We start from the raw sequence: 22,260 nt of genomic DNA on the forward strand, positions 1-22,260 counted from the left end.
CAACACTCAGCACAAGTAGGAAGGAAGAAGTCATGCCCCTTGTACACGGAGGGCAGGAGCCCAGGATGGGAAGCAAATTCTTACCTCTCGATCAATGTCGGGGAGCGAAGATATTATGTCCCAATCTAATATCTCCGAACGTACAGGGGAACGCCTTCAGTATCTAAATAAAGGGCTACTGGAAGAGAAGCATTACCACTCAGTTACACTTCTCTAAATATTCCCTTGGCCGTCAAACCCAAGACACAGTGCAGGGGAACGACGGCTTATGCAAGATTATCACAAATCGTGGGTTTGTATTAATAAATATCAAACACATAATATATACACAAAAATACAGTAAGGTCCCACCAGGATAATAAGAGCTTAACGACAATCAGGCAAAGAGATCCAAAACCACATCTGCAACGCATGATGGCCAAAAGCAAACTGGAATGTTTACATCCGGGCAGGTGGGTATTCCCGCCTGCCTGGCAGTAGTTACTGCCTAACCACCTTGCCATTTCCAGCCTACGCTGAAAGTAATTCCTAATGTAAAGGACCGACGGTTTGTATATCGTGTCGGAACAAATTATATTTTTAATACAGTACAGTATGTACTGTACTTTATTACTGTACATATACTGTGTATATTACTGTACTGCACAATAGTAATTTTAATATTTTCATTACAGATTGTGTAACTGCTGTACAGAATTCATCAGCAACTACAGTATACAGTGTACAGTACTGTACTGTATAAGTGTCAAGTATTATTGTACTGTACCACGTAATGCACATCTCCATCTCCCAAAACCAGTATTGTATATTTTCAAAATCACTTTAATTAGGTAAGGAATTCTTTACTTTTTTCATTTTTAAACATTTTATATTATTTTATAAAATACTTTCCTTTATAGTTGCATACAGGACTGTACAGTAGTACAGAATACAGTAAACCTCCTGTATTCGCGTTCTCACGATTTGGACTCTCACATTCTTGGGTTTCTCTGTGGAACATATCTATCCATTTTTCACGGAAAATTCGCCCATTCACGGTATTTTTCACTGAGAAATATTCATTAATTTCTGTATTTTCAAATAATTTTCATGAATAAATGCACTTTTTTGTGATAAAGCTATTAAAATACTCAGGTATGAGGATTTTTACAGGGTTTTTCTTGTGTTTAAACTATCAAAATGGGTAGTTCTAAGTGTTTTTAGAGGGGTTTTAAGTATTCATGGATTTTAGCTATTCACAAGGGGGTGCAGTACGCATCCCCCGCGAATATGGGGGGTTCCCTGTATTGTGTATAGTAAACTGTACAGTACTAATACATAGTAAATTTTGACATTCCAGAGTCCCCTGAAAAATGGCCACACCAACAATTTACTGTAAGTATGAAGTATGTACTGTACTGTACAGCGGTTATGAAACATGACAATTTCAAAACGACAAGTAAGGAAATATTAATTTTTTTCTCATTTGGTATACTGTACATATACTACATGGTATATACTATAAAAAAATGTATTTTTCTGTATGTAGTACAGTACAGTATGTACTGCTGTTACTTTAACCCTTAAACGCCTACTGGACGTATCATAGGTCGACTAAAATTGTCTGTTGGGTGCCAAGTGGACGTACCGTACGTCGACTACAAAAGATTTCAACCTTCAGTCAACTTTGACTTGACCGAAATGGTCGAAAAACGCAATTGTGAACTAAAACTCTTACATTCTAGTAATATTCAATCATGTACCTTAATTTTGCAACAAATTGGAAGTCTCTAGCACAATATTTCGATTTATGGTGAATTTTTGAAAAAGTTTTTTTCCTTACGCCATTTTGGTAACCATTCGGCCGAAAATTTCAGAAATTCTTTTCGTCATTTTGTCGTAATTTTTGCACTGTTTTATATTAGTCGTTTTTATATAAACTTTTATATATGAAAATGTGCTTTTACAATTTCATGTAAAAAATACAGCAAAATACAACCGAAATGGTTGTAACTTTTATCTAGTTTGCAATATTTTTCATTTTATAAACCGATTTATGGTGAATTTTGATAAAAACGATAACGTTTTATATTGCGTTACTAAAGATTTGAAAATGTGCGCAATTTCATGTCAGAAAATAACTCATGGTTGACTTTTATCAGTTTTGAAATATTTTCATATAAATCACGATAACTGCCAAAATTTCAAATGGTCAACTTTTAAACTTCAAATGGTAAAAAATGCAATTATAAGCTAAAACTCTTACATTCTAGTAATATTCAATCATGTACCTTCATTTTGCAACAAACTGGAAGTCTCTAGCACAATATTTTGTTTATGGTGAATTTCTGAAAAAAAAACTTTTTCCTTATGTTTTGCCTGCACGGTAACTTTCGCCGAACATCTCAGAAATTCTTTTCATCACGTTGTCGTAATGTTTGCATCATTTTACATTAGTCGTTACATAAACTTTTATATACGAAAATGCAATTTCATGTAGAATACAACAAAAATAGCTCATGGTTGTAGCTTTTATCAGTTTTGAAATATTTTCACATAAATCACGATAACTGCCAAAATTTCAACCTTGGTCAACTTTAACTCGACCGAAATGGTCAAAAAAGCGCAATTGTAAGCTAAAACTCTTACATTCTAGTAATATTCAATCATTTACCTTCATTTTGCAATAAATTGGAAGTCTCTAGCACAATATTTCGATTTATGGTGAATTTTTGAAAACATTTTCCTTAAGTCCGCAGCGGTAATTTCGGCCGAACATCTCAGAAATTCTTTCACACGTTGTCGTAATGTTTGCACCGTTTTATACTAGTCGTTACATAAACTTTTATATATGGAAATGTGCGCAATTTCATGTACAATACAACAGAAAATAACTCATGGTTATAGCTTTTATCAGTTTTGAAATATTTTCATATAAATCACGATAAATAGAAAAATTCGACTTTCGGTCAACTTTAACTCGACTGAAATGACAGAGAAAACTGCAATTGTAAGCTAAAACACTTACAGTCTAGTAATATTCAATCAATTAGCTTCATTTTTCAACAAACGGGAAGTCTCTAGCACAATATTTCGATTTATGGTGAATTTTTGAAAAAACATTTTTTTACTTCCGCGCATTGGAATTAATTCATGTATCATTTTGTGATAATATTTTCTCTGTGTTGCTTTGATCGTTTTACAATTTGTTATATACCAAAATCATCGCAATTTAGTGTACAATACAAAGAAAAAATAACCCGTTAGCTTTAACCGCTTTGCTCACAGCGATTTGTATAAAATTATATATGAAAATTTTTTTTTGCTCTGTCATATATTTCAATATTTATAAATGATAATGATATTTTTTTTTCATTTCTGATGGTTGCATACTAACCTTCAGGCAATGACAAAAAAAAAGGAGCCAAAAATAAACTCTTAATCTTAAAAACTAAGCGTGCTGTGATTTTTTGAAAAACTTTTTCCGCTTCGCACTAACTTCCGAACGCCGGCATACAGGAGACGTTTTGTAAATAGAGGCCCAGCGTTTAAGGGTTAATACTGTACTGTATTGCACTGTACAGTAGTGTGTACAGTACTAATGTTAATATTTTCATTACAGACTTATATGTGCCTGCTGCACAGAATTCATCAGCAACTACAGTACTGTAATGTATACAGTACAGTACAGTACAGTGTATGTGTTACATACAGTACTGTACCCCGTAATGCACATCTCCATCTCCCACAACCAGTACTGTATATCTTTCAACATCACTGAAATTAGGTAAGGAATTCTTCACTCCTTTTCATTTTTATACACTTTAGGTGTACAGTACTACTGTACACATTTTTTTACCTGTGTTACAAAAGACTTACAGTACTGTCTATACTGTATTTATTACAGTACGTTTGCAGGTACAGTAATACTGCTGGACTTAAAGTATTGTATCATTTTTATCTTACCATTCCAGACTCCCAGGCAGATTCCACTTCTTAGCCAGTTGCCAGGGGATATGTAGCATGAAAATTTACAAAAAGAAGATAAGGAAACATTCACTTTTTTTTTTTTTACTTGGTTTACTGTACATACTGCTGTACATATACATGGTACAGTATTTAACAAAATTATATTTTTACTACAGCACAGCATGCACTGTACTTTATTACTGTACACATACTGTGTACATTACTGTAATGCACAGTACTAATTTCAACTGCCTTGTCCGCACAGGACAACACTCCTAACCAGTCTACAGCGAAGTCTTTGGCAAGCATGGGGCAGTCTTCAATCTTCTGGGCCGGTCAAGAAAACTTAGGACTTCAAATACCTTGAAGATATCTTTAACAGGATGGTCTAATTCTACTGCAGAAAACATAATCTTGGCAGAAGAGAAGGCCGAACGACAAGCCAGATCAATTAAGCCTGAGAAGTCGCCCTGGGAGGAGGCAGTGACTCCCAGGGAGGGAGCTTCCCCTGCGGTGTAGGCCCGATATCTTCTATGTGTAAGCCTAGAAGGCGTGAAGGCAAAGGTAGCCTTGCCCTAATCCCCCTTCTGAGAGAGCCAGTTATCGATTTCCCTGAAGGCCTTCTTAGAAGAGGACAGTACCATCTTATGCAGACGAGAGCTGATGTTGGGCTGATTTCTCATGAGAAAGGTCAAGGCAGAAGAAACTGGAGCAGCTGGGGCAAAGAAGGTTGGATAACTGGCCAAGAAAAACCTCAAGTGCCTGCATATGCTGATGAAGCAGGTTCTTGATCCACTTTCTCTTCATCTGAAGAAAGTGGAGGCAACAGAGGGTCTTGAGGAGGCTTTTGTACAAAGCTGGAGCCCTCTGTAAAAAGCCCATAATATCCACCAATTGCCGCTTGATGGGTGCCAAAGAAGTGTCTGTACTCTCTAGCACAGAAGAGCTCAAAGGAAGAGCGGGAGCTGGGTGCTTGGTTTGCGCCAAGAGCACATCTGGCACCAGACACTTGTCAGCTGGTACAGAGCGTGAGGGAGACACAGGCACTCAGAAGAGACCACTGGTTGAGGGCTGTGGGGCAGCTCCTTAGGCAGCTTACAGGAAATAGGCGAGACTCCCCTGGAAAATGCCATCGGCACCTCTTGTAGGGGCACAAACTGTTTGAGTCGGAAGACAACTCACTCACATTAACAGAGACGGCTTTCCAATGGCTGTAGTCGTAGTCTGAGTCACAGGCCTGACTGAGGGGGTGACTATCCGTGGGCAAACCCCACCAGCCTCCCTTGGACCTCCAGTATGTCTTCTCCCAGGGTCAGGGGAGTGTGACAGTGACCTTCGTCTGGGAGAGTCAGCAGGACGTGCAGCCACCTCCTTCACACTTTCACTTTTCGATTTCTCACTGAAAACCTTCTCCATAAGCACTTTGATGGATGCTCCTAATTCCGCCACAGAACTTACCATAAGTTCGAACTTACGATCAATTCTACCTTCAAGACTGGCAATGGTGTTGGGGTGGGAAGCATGGGAGCCAGATACAGAGGTAGGTGGTATTGTACAAAGGGAAGAGGACTGGAGATAGGAGATAATGCTGAAAAGAGGGAAGGAGGAATGGAAGGAACACTTTCAGCACTACGGTTAGGAGTAGAAGCAATGCTATATGTCCTACTGGCTGTTCTAACTGCCACCTTCCGCTTCCTATCCCTATCGAGTTTATCAAGACGGGACTGCAAAACCTTCCATTGCTTTTCACTCCAGTTTTTACATTCATCACATGTATTCTCTTTTGAACAAGAATGTCCCCTACAACTAGCACAAATCATGTGGGAGTTGTAGGTACATTTAGTTAATCTGGTGTTACACCCCTCCTGACAGTACTTAATACGAGAGGAACTGGAATCAGACGTAATGAAGTCACAATCAAGTCACTACTAGGCTGGTTATAAAAACCTAAGCTAGCGCTAGTAATATAAGCAATGCAAAAGTATGAAAGAATTCAAAACAGAGCTACTGCAAACCATCGATGTTAGCTCGAGAGCCAGCAGAAATGAACTGAGTTCTTCACTTGGTTGTTCCCTCTTAGTGGGCAGGGCTGTCGCCAACACAAAGCACAGTAGAAGCGCTGGTGCAGCTTTTAAATTTTGAGCAGCCGCACCAGTGGAAATAGCAGCAGTGTAATTACTTGGTAAGATACTTATATAAAAATAGAAGAATGATTAAAGGTGGGATGAAACTCCCAACTTGAGAAGTAGTCTGGGAAATTCCAAGGGATAAAACAAAGTTGAACCTCTGCTGTCCCAAAGAAGAAATGGCCAACTGAACATGAAAGTTCAACCATAGTGCCTTATAAGCCAGGGAGCCTATAGGGCACTGCCTGGCAAAGATGGATGCTATTAATCGACGGCACCAACCTTGCCGCAGTCTCTACTTCATTCCAAAAGGATTGAAGTAGACTCCAGAGCTGGACCAATCCTCAATGCCAACATTGACTCTGTGCCAAACTTTTGCCTAGGGACTCAAGACAACACTGTATCTCATCCCCTCCAAGGCAAAAATGGCTTACAGGAAGCTGTGTGGTGGGCCGGGTAGTCGACAAAGACTACCTCCTGACAAAAGTGTAGAGAGAGAGAGAGAGAGAGAGAGAGAGAGAGAGAGAGAGAGAGAGAGAGAGAGAGAGAGAGAGAGAGAGACTCCTCCCTCAAAGACTGTCTAGAAATAAGCTACAACAAGGCTAAGACAGAGAGAGAGAGAGAGAGACTCAAGTTTATTTGTGGTATTGGTTTGGCACAGGCCAAGATAGAGAGTTCTCCTTTCAATAAGCCACAAGCACTGGAAGAAAGTCACTACACTGGACTGGCCATAAATGAATCCCCTGTAGAGATACTAGTGAATCATATGGCTCAAAACACCACTACAGTAAACACCCCCGTATTCGCTGGGGATGCATACCAAACTCCCCCGCGAATAGCTAGAACCAGCGAATACTTAGAACCCTTCTAAAAACACTTAGAACTGCCTATTTTGATAGTTCAAACGCACACAAAAAATCTAAAAATCCTTATACAGGTATTATCCTACTTACAATGGGGTTAGGCTCCAAAAAACCCAACGTTTGTTGGAATAAACGTATCTCAAATATAGCCTAGCCTACACCATGGTGTTCGCTACTATGTATACACATATGGCAGCCTAGCCTACACTACAGAGTATACTCTATACATACACAGTATAGTAATTATTAATATCAGCTATTTTCCAGAGGTTCATGCAGAGTGACTTATGATAATTCAATACAAAGAGAAATTGAATAACAAGGATTAGCTTAGCCTACACTATGGTATATTGTAGGCATACAAGGTAGCGTAGCCTACATTACACTGTACAGTACTCTATATTCACATATCGTATTATAAAAACATCAACATGAATATGCATCTTTTCCATGGATCTTTTAAAACGTTATGCCTTAATTCACTGTGTCCAATCATATTGTATATAATCTTATATTGCTTTTTTATTATAAACTGCGATCACAGCAATCAACGTTTTGGTTTGGAGATGTTTATGCGGTGTTTATTTTGCAGCATTTAACTCATTTCAGGGAGCTTTTCTTGCTTCTAGTTAGAGTAACTGAATCTCTAGATACTTTATTTATACGGGGCAAGGTTATTTTCGTTATACTGTACGAAGTGTTTTAAAGTCGAAATATAACTTAAGTACGTCTTGTTGTGAAATTAATTTAGCTACTTTTTTCGTTAATAGATGACACTGGCCATTTGTGGGCATTTGTTTTGTGTAAAAATATCAAGATTCCTTTTGCTATTTTCACTTGATTTTATCATAATACGAGCTTTACGTATTTATTGTTCATCGGCGTAAAAATAGCAGTAATGTGTTCTTTCATGACCAGTAGTTTTGATTCAAATACTCTCTCTCCCATTTTAATTATGGTTGAGTGTCATCCATGTTGCCCATGCATGATAATTTATAGTCATTAGCAGCTTGAACATTGTTTCCTCAGCTTCAGCTACAACTTGCAGTTTAAATTTACCAGTATATTTCCTTGCTGATCTTTTATCCATACTGAATAAGTGTATAATGTAAAAATATATATCCTACTCTACTTAACATCATTTGTACTATAACCTATGGTAATTGTGTATTATCGTACGATGGTTGAAATACAAGCAAAAAAGCTGTTGTTATCCGATTCAGTGATATACAAAACAACAGTTTCTCGTATGGTTGTTTATGGCTGTATGCATTTGTGCAAGAGTATAACGTTACTAACAATACTTTTATCATCCTCTGTTACTTTTTTAACTAGAAGATGGGATAAAGAGTTTGAGGAAAAGAAGCTGGTCTATTGTAATTTGGTCTCTCTTGCTGCCTGACTGTATGGTGCTGCCTGTGTCTGTGAAATTTAAAAAATATTTTATAAATATTTTCGTATCAGCATTAACCCTTAACGCTGACTGGACGTATCGTACGTCCACTAAAATTGTCTGTTGGGTGCCGAGTGGACGTACCATACGTCGACTACAAAAAATTTCAACCTTCTGTCAACTTTGACTTGACCGAAATGGTCGAAAAACGCAATTGTAAGCTAAAACTCTTACATTCTAGTAATATTCAATCATTTACCTTCATTTTGCAACAAATTGGAAGTCTAGCACAATATTTCGATTTATGGTGAATTTTTGAAAAAAACTTTTTCCTTACGTCCGCGCGGTAACTCTGCCGAAAATTTTAGAAATTCTTTCGTCATTTTGTCGTAATTTTTGCACTGTTTTATATTAGTCGTTACATAAAGTTTTATATATGAAAACGTGCGCAATTTCATGTGAAATACAAGAAAAACAACCCATGGTTGTAGCTTTTATCAGTTTGGAAATATTTTCATATAAATCACGATAACTGCCAAAATTTCAACCTTTGGTCAACTTTAACTCGACCGAAATGGTCGAAAAACACAATTGCAAGCTAAAACTCTTACATTTCAGTAATATTCAATCATTTACCTTCATTTTGCAACAAATTGGAAGTCTCTAGCACAATATTTCGATTTATGGTGAATTAAAAAAAAAAAAAAACTTTTTCCTTACGTCCGCGCGCTGTAACTCAGCCGAACATCTCAGAAATTCTTTTGTCACTTTGTCGTAATGTTTGCACCATTTTATATTAGTCGTTACATAAAGTTTTATATATGAAAATGTGCGCAATTTCATGTAGAATACAAAATACAACAAAAAATAACTCATGGTTGCAGCTTTTATCAGTTTTGAAATATTTTCATATAAATCACGATAAATAGAAAAAATTCTACCTTTGGTCAACTTTAGCTTGACCGAAATGGTCGAAAACTGCAATTGTAAGCTAAAACACTTACACTCTAGTAATATTCAATCATGTACCTTCATTTTGCAACAAACGGGAAGTCTCTAGCACAATATTTTGATTTATGATGAATTTTTGAAAAAACTTTTTTTTTACGTCCGCACGTTACTAATTCATGCATCATTTTGTGATAATATTTTCTCTGTGTTGCTTTGATCGTTTTACAATTTGTTATATACCAAAATCATCACAATTTAGTGTACAATACAAAGAAAAAAAAATAACTCATTAGCTTTAACCGTTTTACTCACAGCGCGATTTGTATCCAATTATATATGAAATTTTTTTTCGCGCTGTCATATATTTCAATATTTATAGATGATAATGATATTTTTTTCATTTCTGATGGTTGCATACTAAACTTCAGGCAATGACAAAAAAAAATGAGCTAAAAATGAACTCTTAATCTTAAAAACGAAGCATGCTGTGATTTTTTGAAAAAACTTTTTTTCTGCTTCGGCGCTAACTCCCGAACACCGCCGGCATATGACAGACACTTTTGTAAATAGAGGCTCGGCGTTTAAGGGTTAATTGCTTAGCCCTTTGCAAAATCGAATTATCGTAAGGTGAACTATCGTAACTCGAGCACTACCTGAGCATTTTAATAGTTTTATCACAAAAAGTGCATTTAGTCGTGAAAATGAGATGAAAATACAGTAATTAGTGAATAGTTCTCAGTGAGAAATACCATGAATGGGCAGATTTTCAGTGAATAATGCATATATATGTTCCATAGAGAAATCCACGAATAGGTGAGTCTGTGAATCGTGAGACTGCGAATACTGGGGGTTTACTGTAGTAAGTCATGACCAAGGCAACTAAGCTCAAGCCTAAGCTCAACAGGGAAAGAAACATGGATAATAGCCAGGTGCTCCCCAAGGCCATCGGGCTTGCAGCCGAGCTTGAGGTCTCTAGAAGCAGCAGCCACTGCACCTTGCTACCTGAATCCTGGTGCACAGGACCCTCCATACAATTCCAGGCACTGAAAAACCCAAGACACCTTTCTTGTCGGACAAGGGCCTTTGAAAACTTCCACGAGATTGTTCCGTTCAATTCTAAGACCAATATGAGTACTGTACATATTTCCCCATGGAAAAGCTTGGGAGAAAGCATGAAAGCTTCCTATCCTAGCCCCGATACTTAACCAGCTCCTGTCTCAGAAACCTCCAAAGAAAAAGGGAAATAAAGGGTATACAGTCTGTGGCACCCTTGCCCTGGTCTAGTAGAGGCAAGCCCTCTGGCAGGTGAATAAGGACGTGAACAGTTGTCAAACAAAGTTGACAACCCTTTCTAAGTCTTGACAACAGAACCACATGGGCTCTGTCACTTCCCTGGACTCTTGCAAGCCAAGGATCCTGTACCAGTAGTACAGGTACCCTGGCTACCTAGGCCGGACCAACACTCCTGGGTTCCAGGGGACCCTGGGTAGTGGCTGACCTGTGCATGAAGCATGGGTATCAGCACGAGGATCCTGGACCGGTGGTCCAAGAGCCCTGACTGGACTGGTCAGCCTGGTCAGTAGTTGCACCCATGCATGGAGCATGGGTAGAGTCAGGGGATCCCAGACAAGCAGTCTGGGAGACTTGAATGCACCAGTACCTTGGGGACCAACTTGTACCGGGGACTAGCCGGCCCTGGGGTAACAGTCATACCCATATGCCAAACTGCAAGTGCAATGGTACCATTAGTGTGAGCCAAATCGGTCCTCTTTCTCAGAAAAGGATCGAATGCTGGAAGCCTATCAAGATCTCCAGCAGGGAGAGCCATTGTAGTCTTCTTCCTTCACTCGAAAGTATCAAAAGAGGAAGATCAGAGGCAATGGAAAAACTCTACAATACAGTACCTGTCACTACCAAGCAACCGAATCTAAAGATTGGACTCGTCAATAGTGCCTGAGCCTCACAACCAGGTCATGCTAGTCCCTCTTTAACGCCCTGAAGAGCTGGAGGCCAAAGGGACAAAGTGCTACCCAGTCACTAAGGCCAGCCAACCTTGGAAGGACTGGGAACACTGGCTCATCTTTCCCCAAAAACTCAATTCAGAACCAAGAGTTTGGGAATGGAATGAGCAGCATAACTGGGAAACTCAAACCTTTCCTCATGCGAACCTGAAAGATTGCTGGGCAGAGTCGAAGTGTTTCCCTTTCACCCTGGTTGCCCGATCAAGGAAAAGATAAGGAGAAAATCTAGACCATCAGCAAACCTAACCCGACCTGTGGGCTGGGTAGTGAGAGCCAACGATCCATGTGAAAAAGCCATGTATATCCTTCTCTGTGCGATCCAGAACGATTGTGGTAAGATGGGTTGAAGTAATTACCTGTTCCTATGGTCATCCAACCACAGAAAAGCAAGGAGAACACTCCAAACTTGTTGTCACCCGTAAACCCTGTCCGTAGATCGGGAAAACAAGGAGCAAACGAACTGCACAAAAGATCGATGTACTACTTCTCTGAGAGAGGGGAGAATTCAACATGAAGCTTACAGAGACGAGGTGAAGAGAACCTTGAGTCTAAGAGAATGGCACTCACTGCCAGCCCTGCTTGAGAAATTAATTGCCGATGGCGATCAAGACTCCCCGCCCTATCCTGAAGGAAAAGGCACACAGAAAGACACTTAATAAGCCTTCTAACATGGGGCAGAATCCCCCCAACTCTAAGCTTGCAGCTGTAGTCAGGGTGGAGGTGAGCTTCACAAGAACAACATGGATGATAATGAAAAGAGGAGAATACCTCTACCCACTTTCGCCACTGTGGAAACTTGCCTCATCAGCAGTAATCAGGAATCACAAAGACTAAGCCACAGAAATCAGAGGAATAAGGCTACATAGCCTATGTCCAATGAATGCAATGGAAGGCTGTTATAGCATGATTACCTTAAATAAGATGAACCTTACTGTCACAGAACTTTCATGTGGCTAAATCTACAATAACTGACAGGTAAATATATTAGTGAGTATATCGGAGAACGATACAGCAGCAAGAAGGCTTATTTGACTGATGGGTCTGAAAAATCGTGATAAAAGCACATAGTCGCCAACCAAAAAAAGGAAGAGGAATGCTCAAGTTTAATCAAAAGTTCAAATGGCAAAAGTTGGGCCGTCATGAAAGACGTCTGGACTCGACGGCAGCCAGTAGCAAAGTGAAGTGCAGACTGACAGTAGTTTACTTTTTTATTACTGTATTATCATTAAAAAAGGTTTACCCAGACCACTGAAGTGACTACCAGCTCTCATAAGGCTGGCCCGAAGGATTTGGATGAAATGACTGGTCTAGGTTAGAAGCCTAGCACTGGGACCAAACAGGTTACTCAGTATGGTGATGAATGAATGAAAATGAAGTTAAAAGTTGCATAAAGGCATCACTATCATACTGGTACACATTCACACAATAAATACATTTATACTCATGTTTCCATATATACTCACTGAAAAGGTATATTAAAATTCGAAATATATTAAGTAAAATTTTAAAACTTAGTCGTTTTAAAATTCATTAGGTTTTCGTATTTTTATTATTTACTTTTTACATTTCATCAATTAAATCACAGCCCCTCATGAATGTTAAAATGGGAATTACTGAAAATGTTGAGGATTCTGATAAAATTTCTTTTATTGTTCTATTTCCAAAATTTGATAATCACTGCAGGTTATATTTTGGACACACACAGTACATGCTTCATTATTAGCAACACTTTGCAATCTGGGCATTTGGGAGGAGGGCCACATGGATTGCTCATTAAGTGTCCATGTGTCAAACAAGTATGGCCCATTCGAAGACGCGTCAGAATTACCTGTGTGTGTCTCTCTCTCTGATATGACTAACTCCATTTTCCAACGCTGGATTTTATCTCTTTTAATTGATTATTTTCAGGTTCTACATTCCATATATTTTGCCATTTACTTACAATGATTGTTTCTTATATAGTCACTAATAGGGATGTTTACATTTGCTCTTGTCATGCAGACTGCTTCTTTAGCTGCTTTGTCAACCTCTTCATTTCCTTTAATCCCTACATGGGCAGGTATCGAGCATATTTCAATATTTTTTTCCATTATTATACAATTTATGGAGTGAAAACTTAATTTGTTGTGCAAAAGTATTTTTTGATTATAGCTTTGAATGGCTTCTACTGAGCTTAAGGAGTCGCTATAAATCACAAAATTATTAAATGAGGTTTCTTTAATTATTTTTATGGCTGATGCTATTGCACATAACTCAGCTGTAAATATTGAGACATTATCTGGTAGGGAAAACTGATACGCTTTGTCTTGGAATACTGCAGCATATCCCACTCCGTATTGTGACTTAGATCCATCGGTGTATATTGCGTAATGCGGACCTTTTCCGATTATATGTTCTACTGTATGTTGTTTATGGTGTTCTTGGGTATATGAATAACTTTTTGATAAATATTTTAAGTGTGTACAAATTCTCATTTTATTCACTGCCCAAGGAGGCGGTAATTTTAATATTAAGGGTATTTGTATATTTATATTTACCAACTCAAACATTCTTCTAGCTCTAATTGGGAAAGGAGGTGGATGATTGTTTATAAACACATCTCTTAATCCAAATAATTTTTTGGTTAGAGAATCATTTGTCTGAATTCTCAGAGCACCCTTCATTGTTACTAGTTCTCTATGGAGTGAGAGACAGAGGTAGTTCACCAAACTCAACTTGTAAAGATGTTGATGATGATCGAAAAGCTCCTGACCACATTCTAAGGCCTTCATTATGAACTGGGTCCAACGTTTTCGGAGTTGCGTCTGATGCTGAGCCATATATTTCGCTTCCATAATCAATGATAGACAGTACTGTTGCTTTATTCAGTAAAGTAAGGGTATGTCTATCGGCTTCCCAAGTAGTGTTCGATAGTTCTTTAATTAGGTTTAATGCTCTTTTAAATTTTGATTTCATGTAAATTATGAGGGCTTTCCATTTCAAGTGAGTATCGAATACTGTACTAATCCCAAAAATTTTGCTGTTTGGCAATTTGTATGGAATGATTTCTGATTTTTAAATGTATTTCTTCACCTTTTTTCCACTTTTTATTTTCATAAAACATTACTGCTTGAGCCTTTTGTATATAAAATTTGAAGCCTACAGATGAGGCCCATTCATCTAGTTTTATTATAGTTTTTATTAGTGATTCACTCTGCATGTTTTACGCGAGATGCTGAACAATATATGGCAAAATCATCCATATACAAGTTACTTTTAATTCCAATAGGTAAATTATTACTGATATCATTTATTGCTAAAGTAAACAGCATGCCACTAAGGACGCTTCTTTGTGGAACACCATTTTCAAGTGGAAATGTACTTGACAATACATCACCAATTCTCACTTGAAAAGAGAGATTTGTCAAAAAGTTTTGGATAAACCTACGTAAATGCCCACGGATGCTGTTTTTATGTAACGTTTTTAATATTGCATATCTCCATGTAGTATCCTGTGCCTTTTCGACGTCAAAAAGGACAGCTATAGTAATTTATTTTTGTTCAAATCCTCTTCGTATGTGGTCTTCCATGTTAGACAGAGAATCCAGTGTACATCTGTTACACTGTGACCCGAATTGAGTGGGAGTCAAAACTTTATTTTCTCAAATGTGCCATGTTAGTTTTCTCTAGTAATTTGCATAAGCAACTTGTTAAAGAAACTGGTCTGTAACTGTTTACATTACTGGGATCTTTTCCAGGTTTGGTGTTAGGAATAATTATAGCTTTACGCCATTCATCAGGAAATAAATTTCGAAGCCATAAGTGGTTAAGTGTGACTTTGCCAAATGTGCTAAATGGCAGATCATTTCAAAACAAATACTGTCACCTCCAGGGGCAGATTTATTACTGTTCAATAGAGCAAATTCCAGCTCTTCCATATTAAATTTTCTATAATAACATATATCTTCTATCGTTCCAAAATTTATTGTTATGAATTCTATATTATTTTTCATTGTGTGGAAATGCTCATCTAAATTTTTGTTGTACTTACTTTTGCTAAATTTTCACCTATTACATTACTTATTTCTTTAGGATCAAGTATTCTTTTCCCATCTTTTATTATGGCATGTCTAGGTGGTTTAACATGGGTACCATTTATTTTCCTGAATTTTTCCCATATTTTTTGTATGGGAGTATTATTAGAGAGATCTGATACATATTTCCTCCATGAAATGATTCTTCCTTGAATTACTTCTCTTTTAAATTTTGCAGTTATTTTGTTATATAGAGGTTTTAATGTATCAATTTCTAATAATAATATAGTCAGTTTTTGTAAAGTTCCTTCCAATATCGGTAATTTTTTTTTTTATTTTACTGAATTTTCTATTCAAATTACCTAATCGTCTTCCAATTTGGTGTTTTATTTTTATTAATTCTGTTAGTTTTTCAGACCAACATGGGACTTTATGTTTTGTTGGATGAGATTTGGATTTTGGTATTGCTTTATCAGCAGCATTTGTAATGAAATCAACAAGAAATTTATTAGTTTCATTTTGGTCTTTTAAATATTCAAATGGTGGGATATTTCTAGTGTGGAATTCATATTGCTCCCAATCTGCTTTATAAATGTTATACTGAGGGACATGCTTGGTGGGATTATTTTGTAATAATGAAATTAATATTGGGAAATGATTACTTGTATGCAAGTTGTCAACTGTATTCTAATTCAATCTGTCTACTATGTTTGTTCTACATAGTGTTAAGTCGATTGAGGAAAATTTCTATTCTACTTCCTGCTCTATTTGAGTCTGTACAATTGCAGTCCCATATCAGGTTTGTGGGCATTAAAATCACCTACTATTAATGTAGGTTCCTTGGCATTATTAAGTAGTTCTTTGAGTTTGTCAGTCATAACTTTTATTAGGTTGGTTGTATAAATTCTGAATTACATAATAACCGTTTTTTATTTGTATTCTAATACTCAATGCTTGCAGATCAGTAAAGTTTACAGGTACTTTGTCATAACATACTTAGTTATGTACATATATAGCAGTGCCTAAATTTCCTTCTGCCTCTCGTGATGTTGATGCTAAGGTATATTTACCTACTGTCGATATTGTTTTGTTGACATGTTGCAAACATAATATTATTGGTTCATATGCTTTTAATAACCGTTGTACTGTACTTCTCCTAGGTGTAATATGGTCCGTAGACCATTTACGTTCCATTGTATAATATAGCTATCGACAAATACTTTCTTATAGTGGTCGAGTTTTACTCTCTTTTTTTGTATTATCAATTTGGATTTTTTCTAATAATTTACTCAGGGCATTCATTTGTTTTTCTTTATGATATACTAAGTGCTCAATGCACATGCACCCTTTTCTGTGGTTACTCAAATCCGTGGTTTCTTTTTTTTCTGTATTTCAAAAGATTTCTTACAATGTCTGTTAAACCATCTTTTGTTATGTTTTTGTTGTTGCTGCATAATTCAATGAAACACCATTACATCCACACGTATTACCATGTATATTTCTGTTTTCCTTTGCTCTTGTACCAATTACTGGAGATGGAGTAATCCCTTCTCCTTTGACATAATCATTGTTATCTAGGGTATGGTTCTCTTTCACTTCTTCAGTGTCTTCGACATCTGCCTTCATAGGTTTTACTATTATTTTAGGAGATAAAGGTATATTCTTAGCTTGTTTTGTTTTCGTTCCTTTTTCATCTCCTTTATCTTTGGTTTAACTGATGTTTGTCTCATAATAGTTGGTTTTTTCATTTTGGGTGGTGTTCTCTCCAAAGGCCTTTTTTTATCTTTAATTTCCAGTCCATCACGACCCTCCTCTGTTACTTCAGTAGTAGCAAACACCTGTGTTTCTATTTGCATTAATATTTCAAATGAATTGGATAAAATATTATCCATCTCATTGGACCCATTTCTTTATTCTTTACCATTTCATTTTTTATTTCTAAATGACTAATTTCTTCTTGAGATTTACTTTTCTGTGCTCTGTTACTTCTATCTGTTTGCGTTTTTGCTTCATTATTTGCTCTTGTTACTGAAGAATATGTATGTTTCTTCGACGGATCTTGAATTCATCTCACTTTTAATTCCAGCTTAGCCTCTTTCATAGACATCCCTGTTCGTTCCTGAAATATTTTCAGTTCCGTATTGTATATAAAATACACGCATTCTTTGGATCTTGCATGATGATTCACTGCATTTCCACTCTGGTATGTTCAGTAGATCCACAATAAGCGCATACCGGTTCATTACGACAATTTGTCTTAGTATGCCCATACTTACTGCAATTTTGACACCACAGTGGCTTTTGGGACATAGGGTCTTAGCTCTTTATTTTGGCCTAAAATTTATATTTTTTGAGGTAGATCTTCACTCTCAAATTTTATTTTTGCCATTTTTAATATTTGTCTATCGCTGTTTTTACTTGGTACAGCATATACCCAACAATCTTGGACCTTTGGGTATCTTTTTTTGAGTGAGTCTAATAGCATTTTCTCATTGACTGTTCATAGCATCGTGTTTTTTCACTTTCATGTTAATACTGTCTATATTTCTCAAAGACAAATAGTCTTTGGACTGACTTTTTGTTGTGGCTTCTACAGTATAAGCCAAGTTTTTTCCTTTATTTGTCTAAACGACATATCTGTCGTTGGATATCTATTTAACAAATAATTTTCTAGTTATAAAACTGAAATATTTTGGTCAGCTTCCATGATTAGAAACCTTGACCAACTTCCACTCCCAAAGAGGGAGTCAAAGTGAGTCAAGGTTGGGTCATGTCGGTATTTACTCTTTTTGGGAGTTTTATAAGGTATTAAGGTTTTAATACCACTCTGATTTGAGTTATTTGGATTATCCAGAGAACTGTCCATTTCCATGCTAGAAGACTTGCTCTGTACTGGAGCAGCAGTCATCATCTGTGCCAGAACAATGCCACCAGAAGGCCCAGGGGTACTTGAATCTTTAAAATTACTTAACATAAAGATTTAAGTTAAAAAAAAAATAACAATTAAACCTGAAAACCTTAAAAAGATATCATCAGCCTTTCGTGAAGTTTATTCTTCCACCAATGGCACAAGTGAGAACCGATTCCCAAATGTCCGCTCCCTACCCTACCCCATAGGGGATGGCACAACATGATTAGAGTGGCCCAATTGTAAGCCAAACACACTTGCTAGGACTGAGAGTATTAAAAGAATACAATCATCCCCATCCTAATCATGTTATGGGCAAACCGGATAGAATGCTGAGAGTCCTATCTCCAGAACCAGACCCCCCTGGAATCCTTGGTCCAGCCCTAAAGAATAGTTCCGCCTGATATCTCTCAGGTCCGGACATTATCGGGTAGTTGATGGTCCTACCACAGTTCCCACTATTTAGCTTCAGATATAAACCCAATCCCAGTCATGATATCTTTTCCTATTTATCAGGTCTGATAAATTTTAGCAAAAGAGGAAAATTCCACAAAAATTAAAGAAATACAGAATGGTATATGGGACTCTTGAACTCAAACCCAGGACAGATTCCTGGGGTTCGAGAGCCCCTCACCATGTCAAGGTGGTCCCAAATCGAGGGGGAGTAGTTTCCTACCTTGTAAATAAGTTTGAATAGTCATTCCAGCTTGCATTCGCAAGCTAAATCCCTATGTAAAGAACAAAGATCTGTTTTTGTGTAGGAACAAACAGTGATTATTATCATTTTTTCTGCTGCAGTAATGAGCAGTCATGCTAAGATGTACCATCTTCATATGTAGTTCTGCCACATTATTAGGCTAAAGTACATGTACCATGACAATAAGGAAGCTCTTCATTTCCATGGGGCAAGCAACTTGAAAAAAACTTGCATCTTGAATGGAGGAAGGTTCAAAATCTGATATATACTCATATGTGTCATAACACACAGCCCAGAGCAGTTTCATAAAACTGGAAACCAAAGCAGTTGCATTCCAAGGACCAGCTTTTTGAGGGATCAACTTTTGAGATTTGACTCAAAATGGACCTTTGCAGAATCATGTAGCTTTAACTTCTTTCGTATTTAAACAAGAGCCAAGGTAGAAGCATAACAAAGAGTGCCCCTCACTGGATTAATCTTTGGCAAACAGGATAGGGAAAAGCTGAGCAACATGAATTACGGATCGCTTAAAATACCCAAGGAGAATCATCTGAATCAGGGTAGAAATCTGTCAAGTCTAAAGGAATAACCAAATATGGTAGAAAAGGATAAATCAGTGCTGAGATGGTGATGTACCCGGACCACCAGCAATGACACCTAGGAATGTTGGTGGTAAGCACCAGATGACTGGGAGGGAGCATGCTGGACGAGGGAAGGCAGAGGATCTCACATTATGTCACAGCAGAAGATGAATCCACAGCCTTGTGCTTCCACAACAAATCCCCAAAAGATGAAAGTTTTGATCCAAGAAAAGACCCTGCTGAGACAACAGTCGGAGACATCTGCACAACATTTAGAAGTGGCGGAAGAGAAAGAGCCGCTAGTACACATAGGTACTGTACAGTTTTCAAAAGTGAAGACTGCAAGGTGACAGAGGGGAAACTGAATAATAGGGGGATAGTTAACATCAGAAACATGAGGCATAAGTGGTGATGCAGGGGGAGTAAATGGCTGAACAACTGAAGTACTGGCTCATGGTTCCAAAACTGCTGAAGTAACTGGAATACTAAACGAGTATCTACACTCCCTAGCTAACTCAACTGGGTCACAAACATCACTGTCACTCTTGCCAGATGAGGATAAGGCATGAGCAGGTTGACACAAGTGTTCCACTCTAAAGAATAAATCCTTCAGAGAATTCGTTGAATTCAAGATGGTAAACATTTGACAGAGAGGTGGCAAAGGGCACAGACCTTTGCCCCAAGACACCTTGGTTCTCCGGCAGAGGAAAAGACCTACTGATGCAGGGAAGTCCAGAGGGTGGGCTACAGACAGACAAAAGGTACACCTTCTCTCTTGCAGGGGAAACTTAAAAAAGTTCAATCACTATGAGGGAGAACTGTGATCTTTACCCGTAATATACTTGGTCATACCTGAATGATGACAGAAGTACAGTACACTAACATCTTCAATTTTACCTATCACTTTCCCCTGAACCACATGGGGAACCTAAGAAGGCAGAGCAGAGGAAGTGAGAAAAGAATCAAACCTATCAGGCAATGGAGGAGGAAGTGGAGTAACACTGGAAGAAGGAAAAGACTGAGTAGGCTAATGGCTGGACCTAATGAACTGTCTATGTAATCCGTTGGCCTCTCTCACCTTCTGATACCGCACAAAATTATCCATTCTCATCAGACCACTCCTTGCATTTTCATACCAAGAAGAAAAAATTAAATCACACTCATTACTTCTATCAGTATCACCCTTGTGACCATCTCACCCAACCGATACAAATAGTTTACATGAAACTCATTTGTACAGAACCTAATGCTTCTCTATCTGCTTGATGTACATGACAATAGGTCATACAGAAAACAAGCACAATACTGTACAGGAACAAAACAGCCAGGGATAGTAAAAATTGTTACAGCTGATTCACACAGTAAAAACAATGACACGTCATGAAGAATTCTCACAAGAACGTACACATTCCAACGCCACCTGGTGGAAAACAGGTCATTACAGTTAGTCCATCTCGGTCAGCCAAACATTATTCTTTTGTTAATTTTGAATGCTATTTGCATCTACAGTAATGGCACAGCCGTAAGCTAACTTGAACAGTAGGTAAGATTCATCCCAAATAATTTAATTTGTGCTGAAAGTCAAAAGTTCAGCTATATCAATAGGCTACACATTTTCTTACCTTTATCATCCCAAGGATTCATCAGCCAGATGTGCCCATGACACAGTACAATGATATGAGTTGGGCAATCTCCCTCCTCCTCTGAAAAAATAACTGTAATAATCAGGGATCCCCTAGAATGATTTTCTTCAGTCACTGAGAAAAATATCACAAAGAAAACATTTCAGATCAACAAAATCACAAACCCTAATGATAAAATCTTTTGAATTCATTCTGTTTCTCACAGGAAAAAGCAATTAGTTCTAGATATGGTGAAGCTAGTCACACACAAAAGCAAAGTGGTGAACAAGAAGTCCAGTAAATTCAACTCATCACAAACACTCGGAGACTTTTCCTGAGGGGTATCTTTAATCTGTCTTTGATGAGCCAGTTCACTTCATTACCTTCCTCAGTAACAAATAATAGCTCCTGAAGCATACAAAAATTATGAATACCATCTCAGAAACTTACCTGCAACTTGTTCTCTGCTATTTCAATGATGAGGTGATAACCCTATAATTTATGTTAGGTACTGATAAGTGATTAATTCTTGGTTAACAGTTGTCAAAATTTAACATTAATTTCAGAGAGCTTCAGGTTTGGAAAAATAAATGCAGATGTTACTTTCCAAGAACAGAGCAGATTTTTGTTTGCAGAAGACTAATGTTCGTTGTTCTGGGTGACATGTAAACTTTTATTACTAATCTGCAACCTAATTATGGCAATACGCTGGAGTTGAATTTATGACCCTATTTATAGTTAAGATTTAACTGTAAGAGGCCACATAATACAAATAAGTAAAGATGAACTTTTTGAAGGAAAAATATTACAATTATTGACCTCAAATTAAAACATAACCAATATATGTCAGAGCTCAGGATGAGGGTCATTAGCCTTTCACTAACAGGTGCACACAATGTGCACAGGTGAGCTGAGGCACGGGAGAACTAGGGTTAATTGCCAAAAGGATACCTGGGCCTTATAAAAAGTAACAGTTTGACACCCTCTTGCAAGCACATTACAGTGCTACACAGAATACAGAGGGAACTGTCAAGAGGGTCATGTATGAGGGTAGGCAAGTTTGGGGGAAGTCTGTTCACTCAGTGCAACTCTGATAAAACAGAAATCAGAAAATTTAACTTGGGAAACCTCTGGGTT

At 37.6% G+C, this 22,260-nt stretch overlaps 1 protein-coding gene across 3 annotated transcripts in view; it reads right to left on the reverse strand.

The window, feature by feature from the left end:
* Window positions 1-22,260, reverse strand: part of CROT (Carnitine O-octanoyltransferase) — a 286,657-nt gene that overhangs the window by 118,639 nt on the left and 145,758 nt on the right. For all 3 annotated transcript variants that reach the window (XM_067092518.1, XM_067092519.1, XM_067092521.1), the window contains exon 8: window positions 21,124-21,204. In XM_067092518.1, coding sequence (XP_066948619.1) covers window positions 21,124-21,204 — 81 coding nt within the window. The remainder of the gene's footprint in view (window positions 1-21,123; window positions 21,205-22,260) is intronic.

This window comes from Macrobrachium rosenbergii, chromosome 49 (assembly GCF_040412425.1).
Source record: "Macrobrachium rosenbergii isolate ZJJX-2024 chromosome 49, ASM4041242v1, whole genome shotgun sequence".
Taxonomy (NCBI): domain Eukaryota; kingdom Metazoa; phylum Arthropoda; class Malacostraca; order Decapoda; family Palaemonidae; genus Macrobrachium; species Macrobrachium rosenbergii.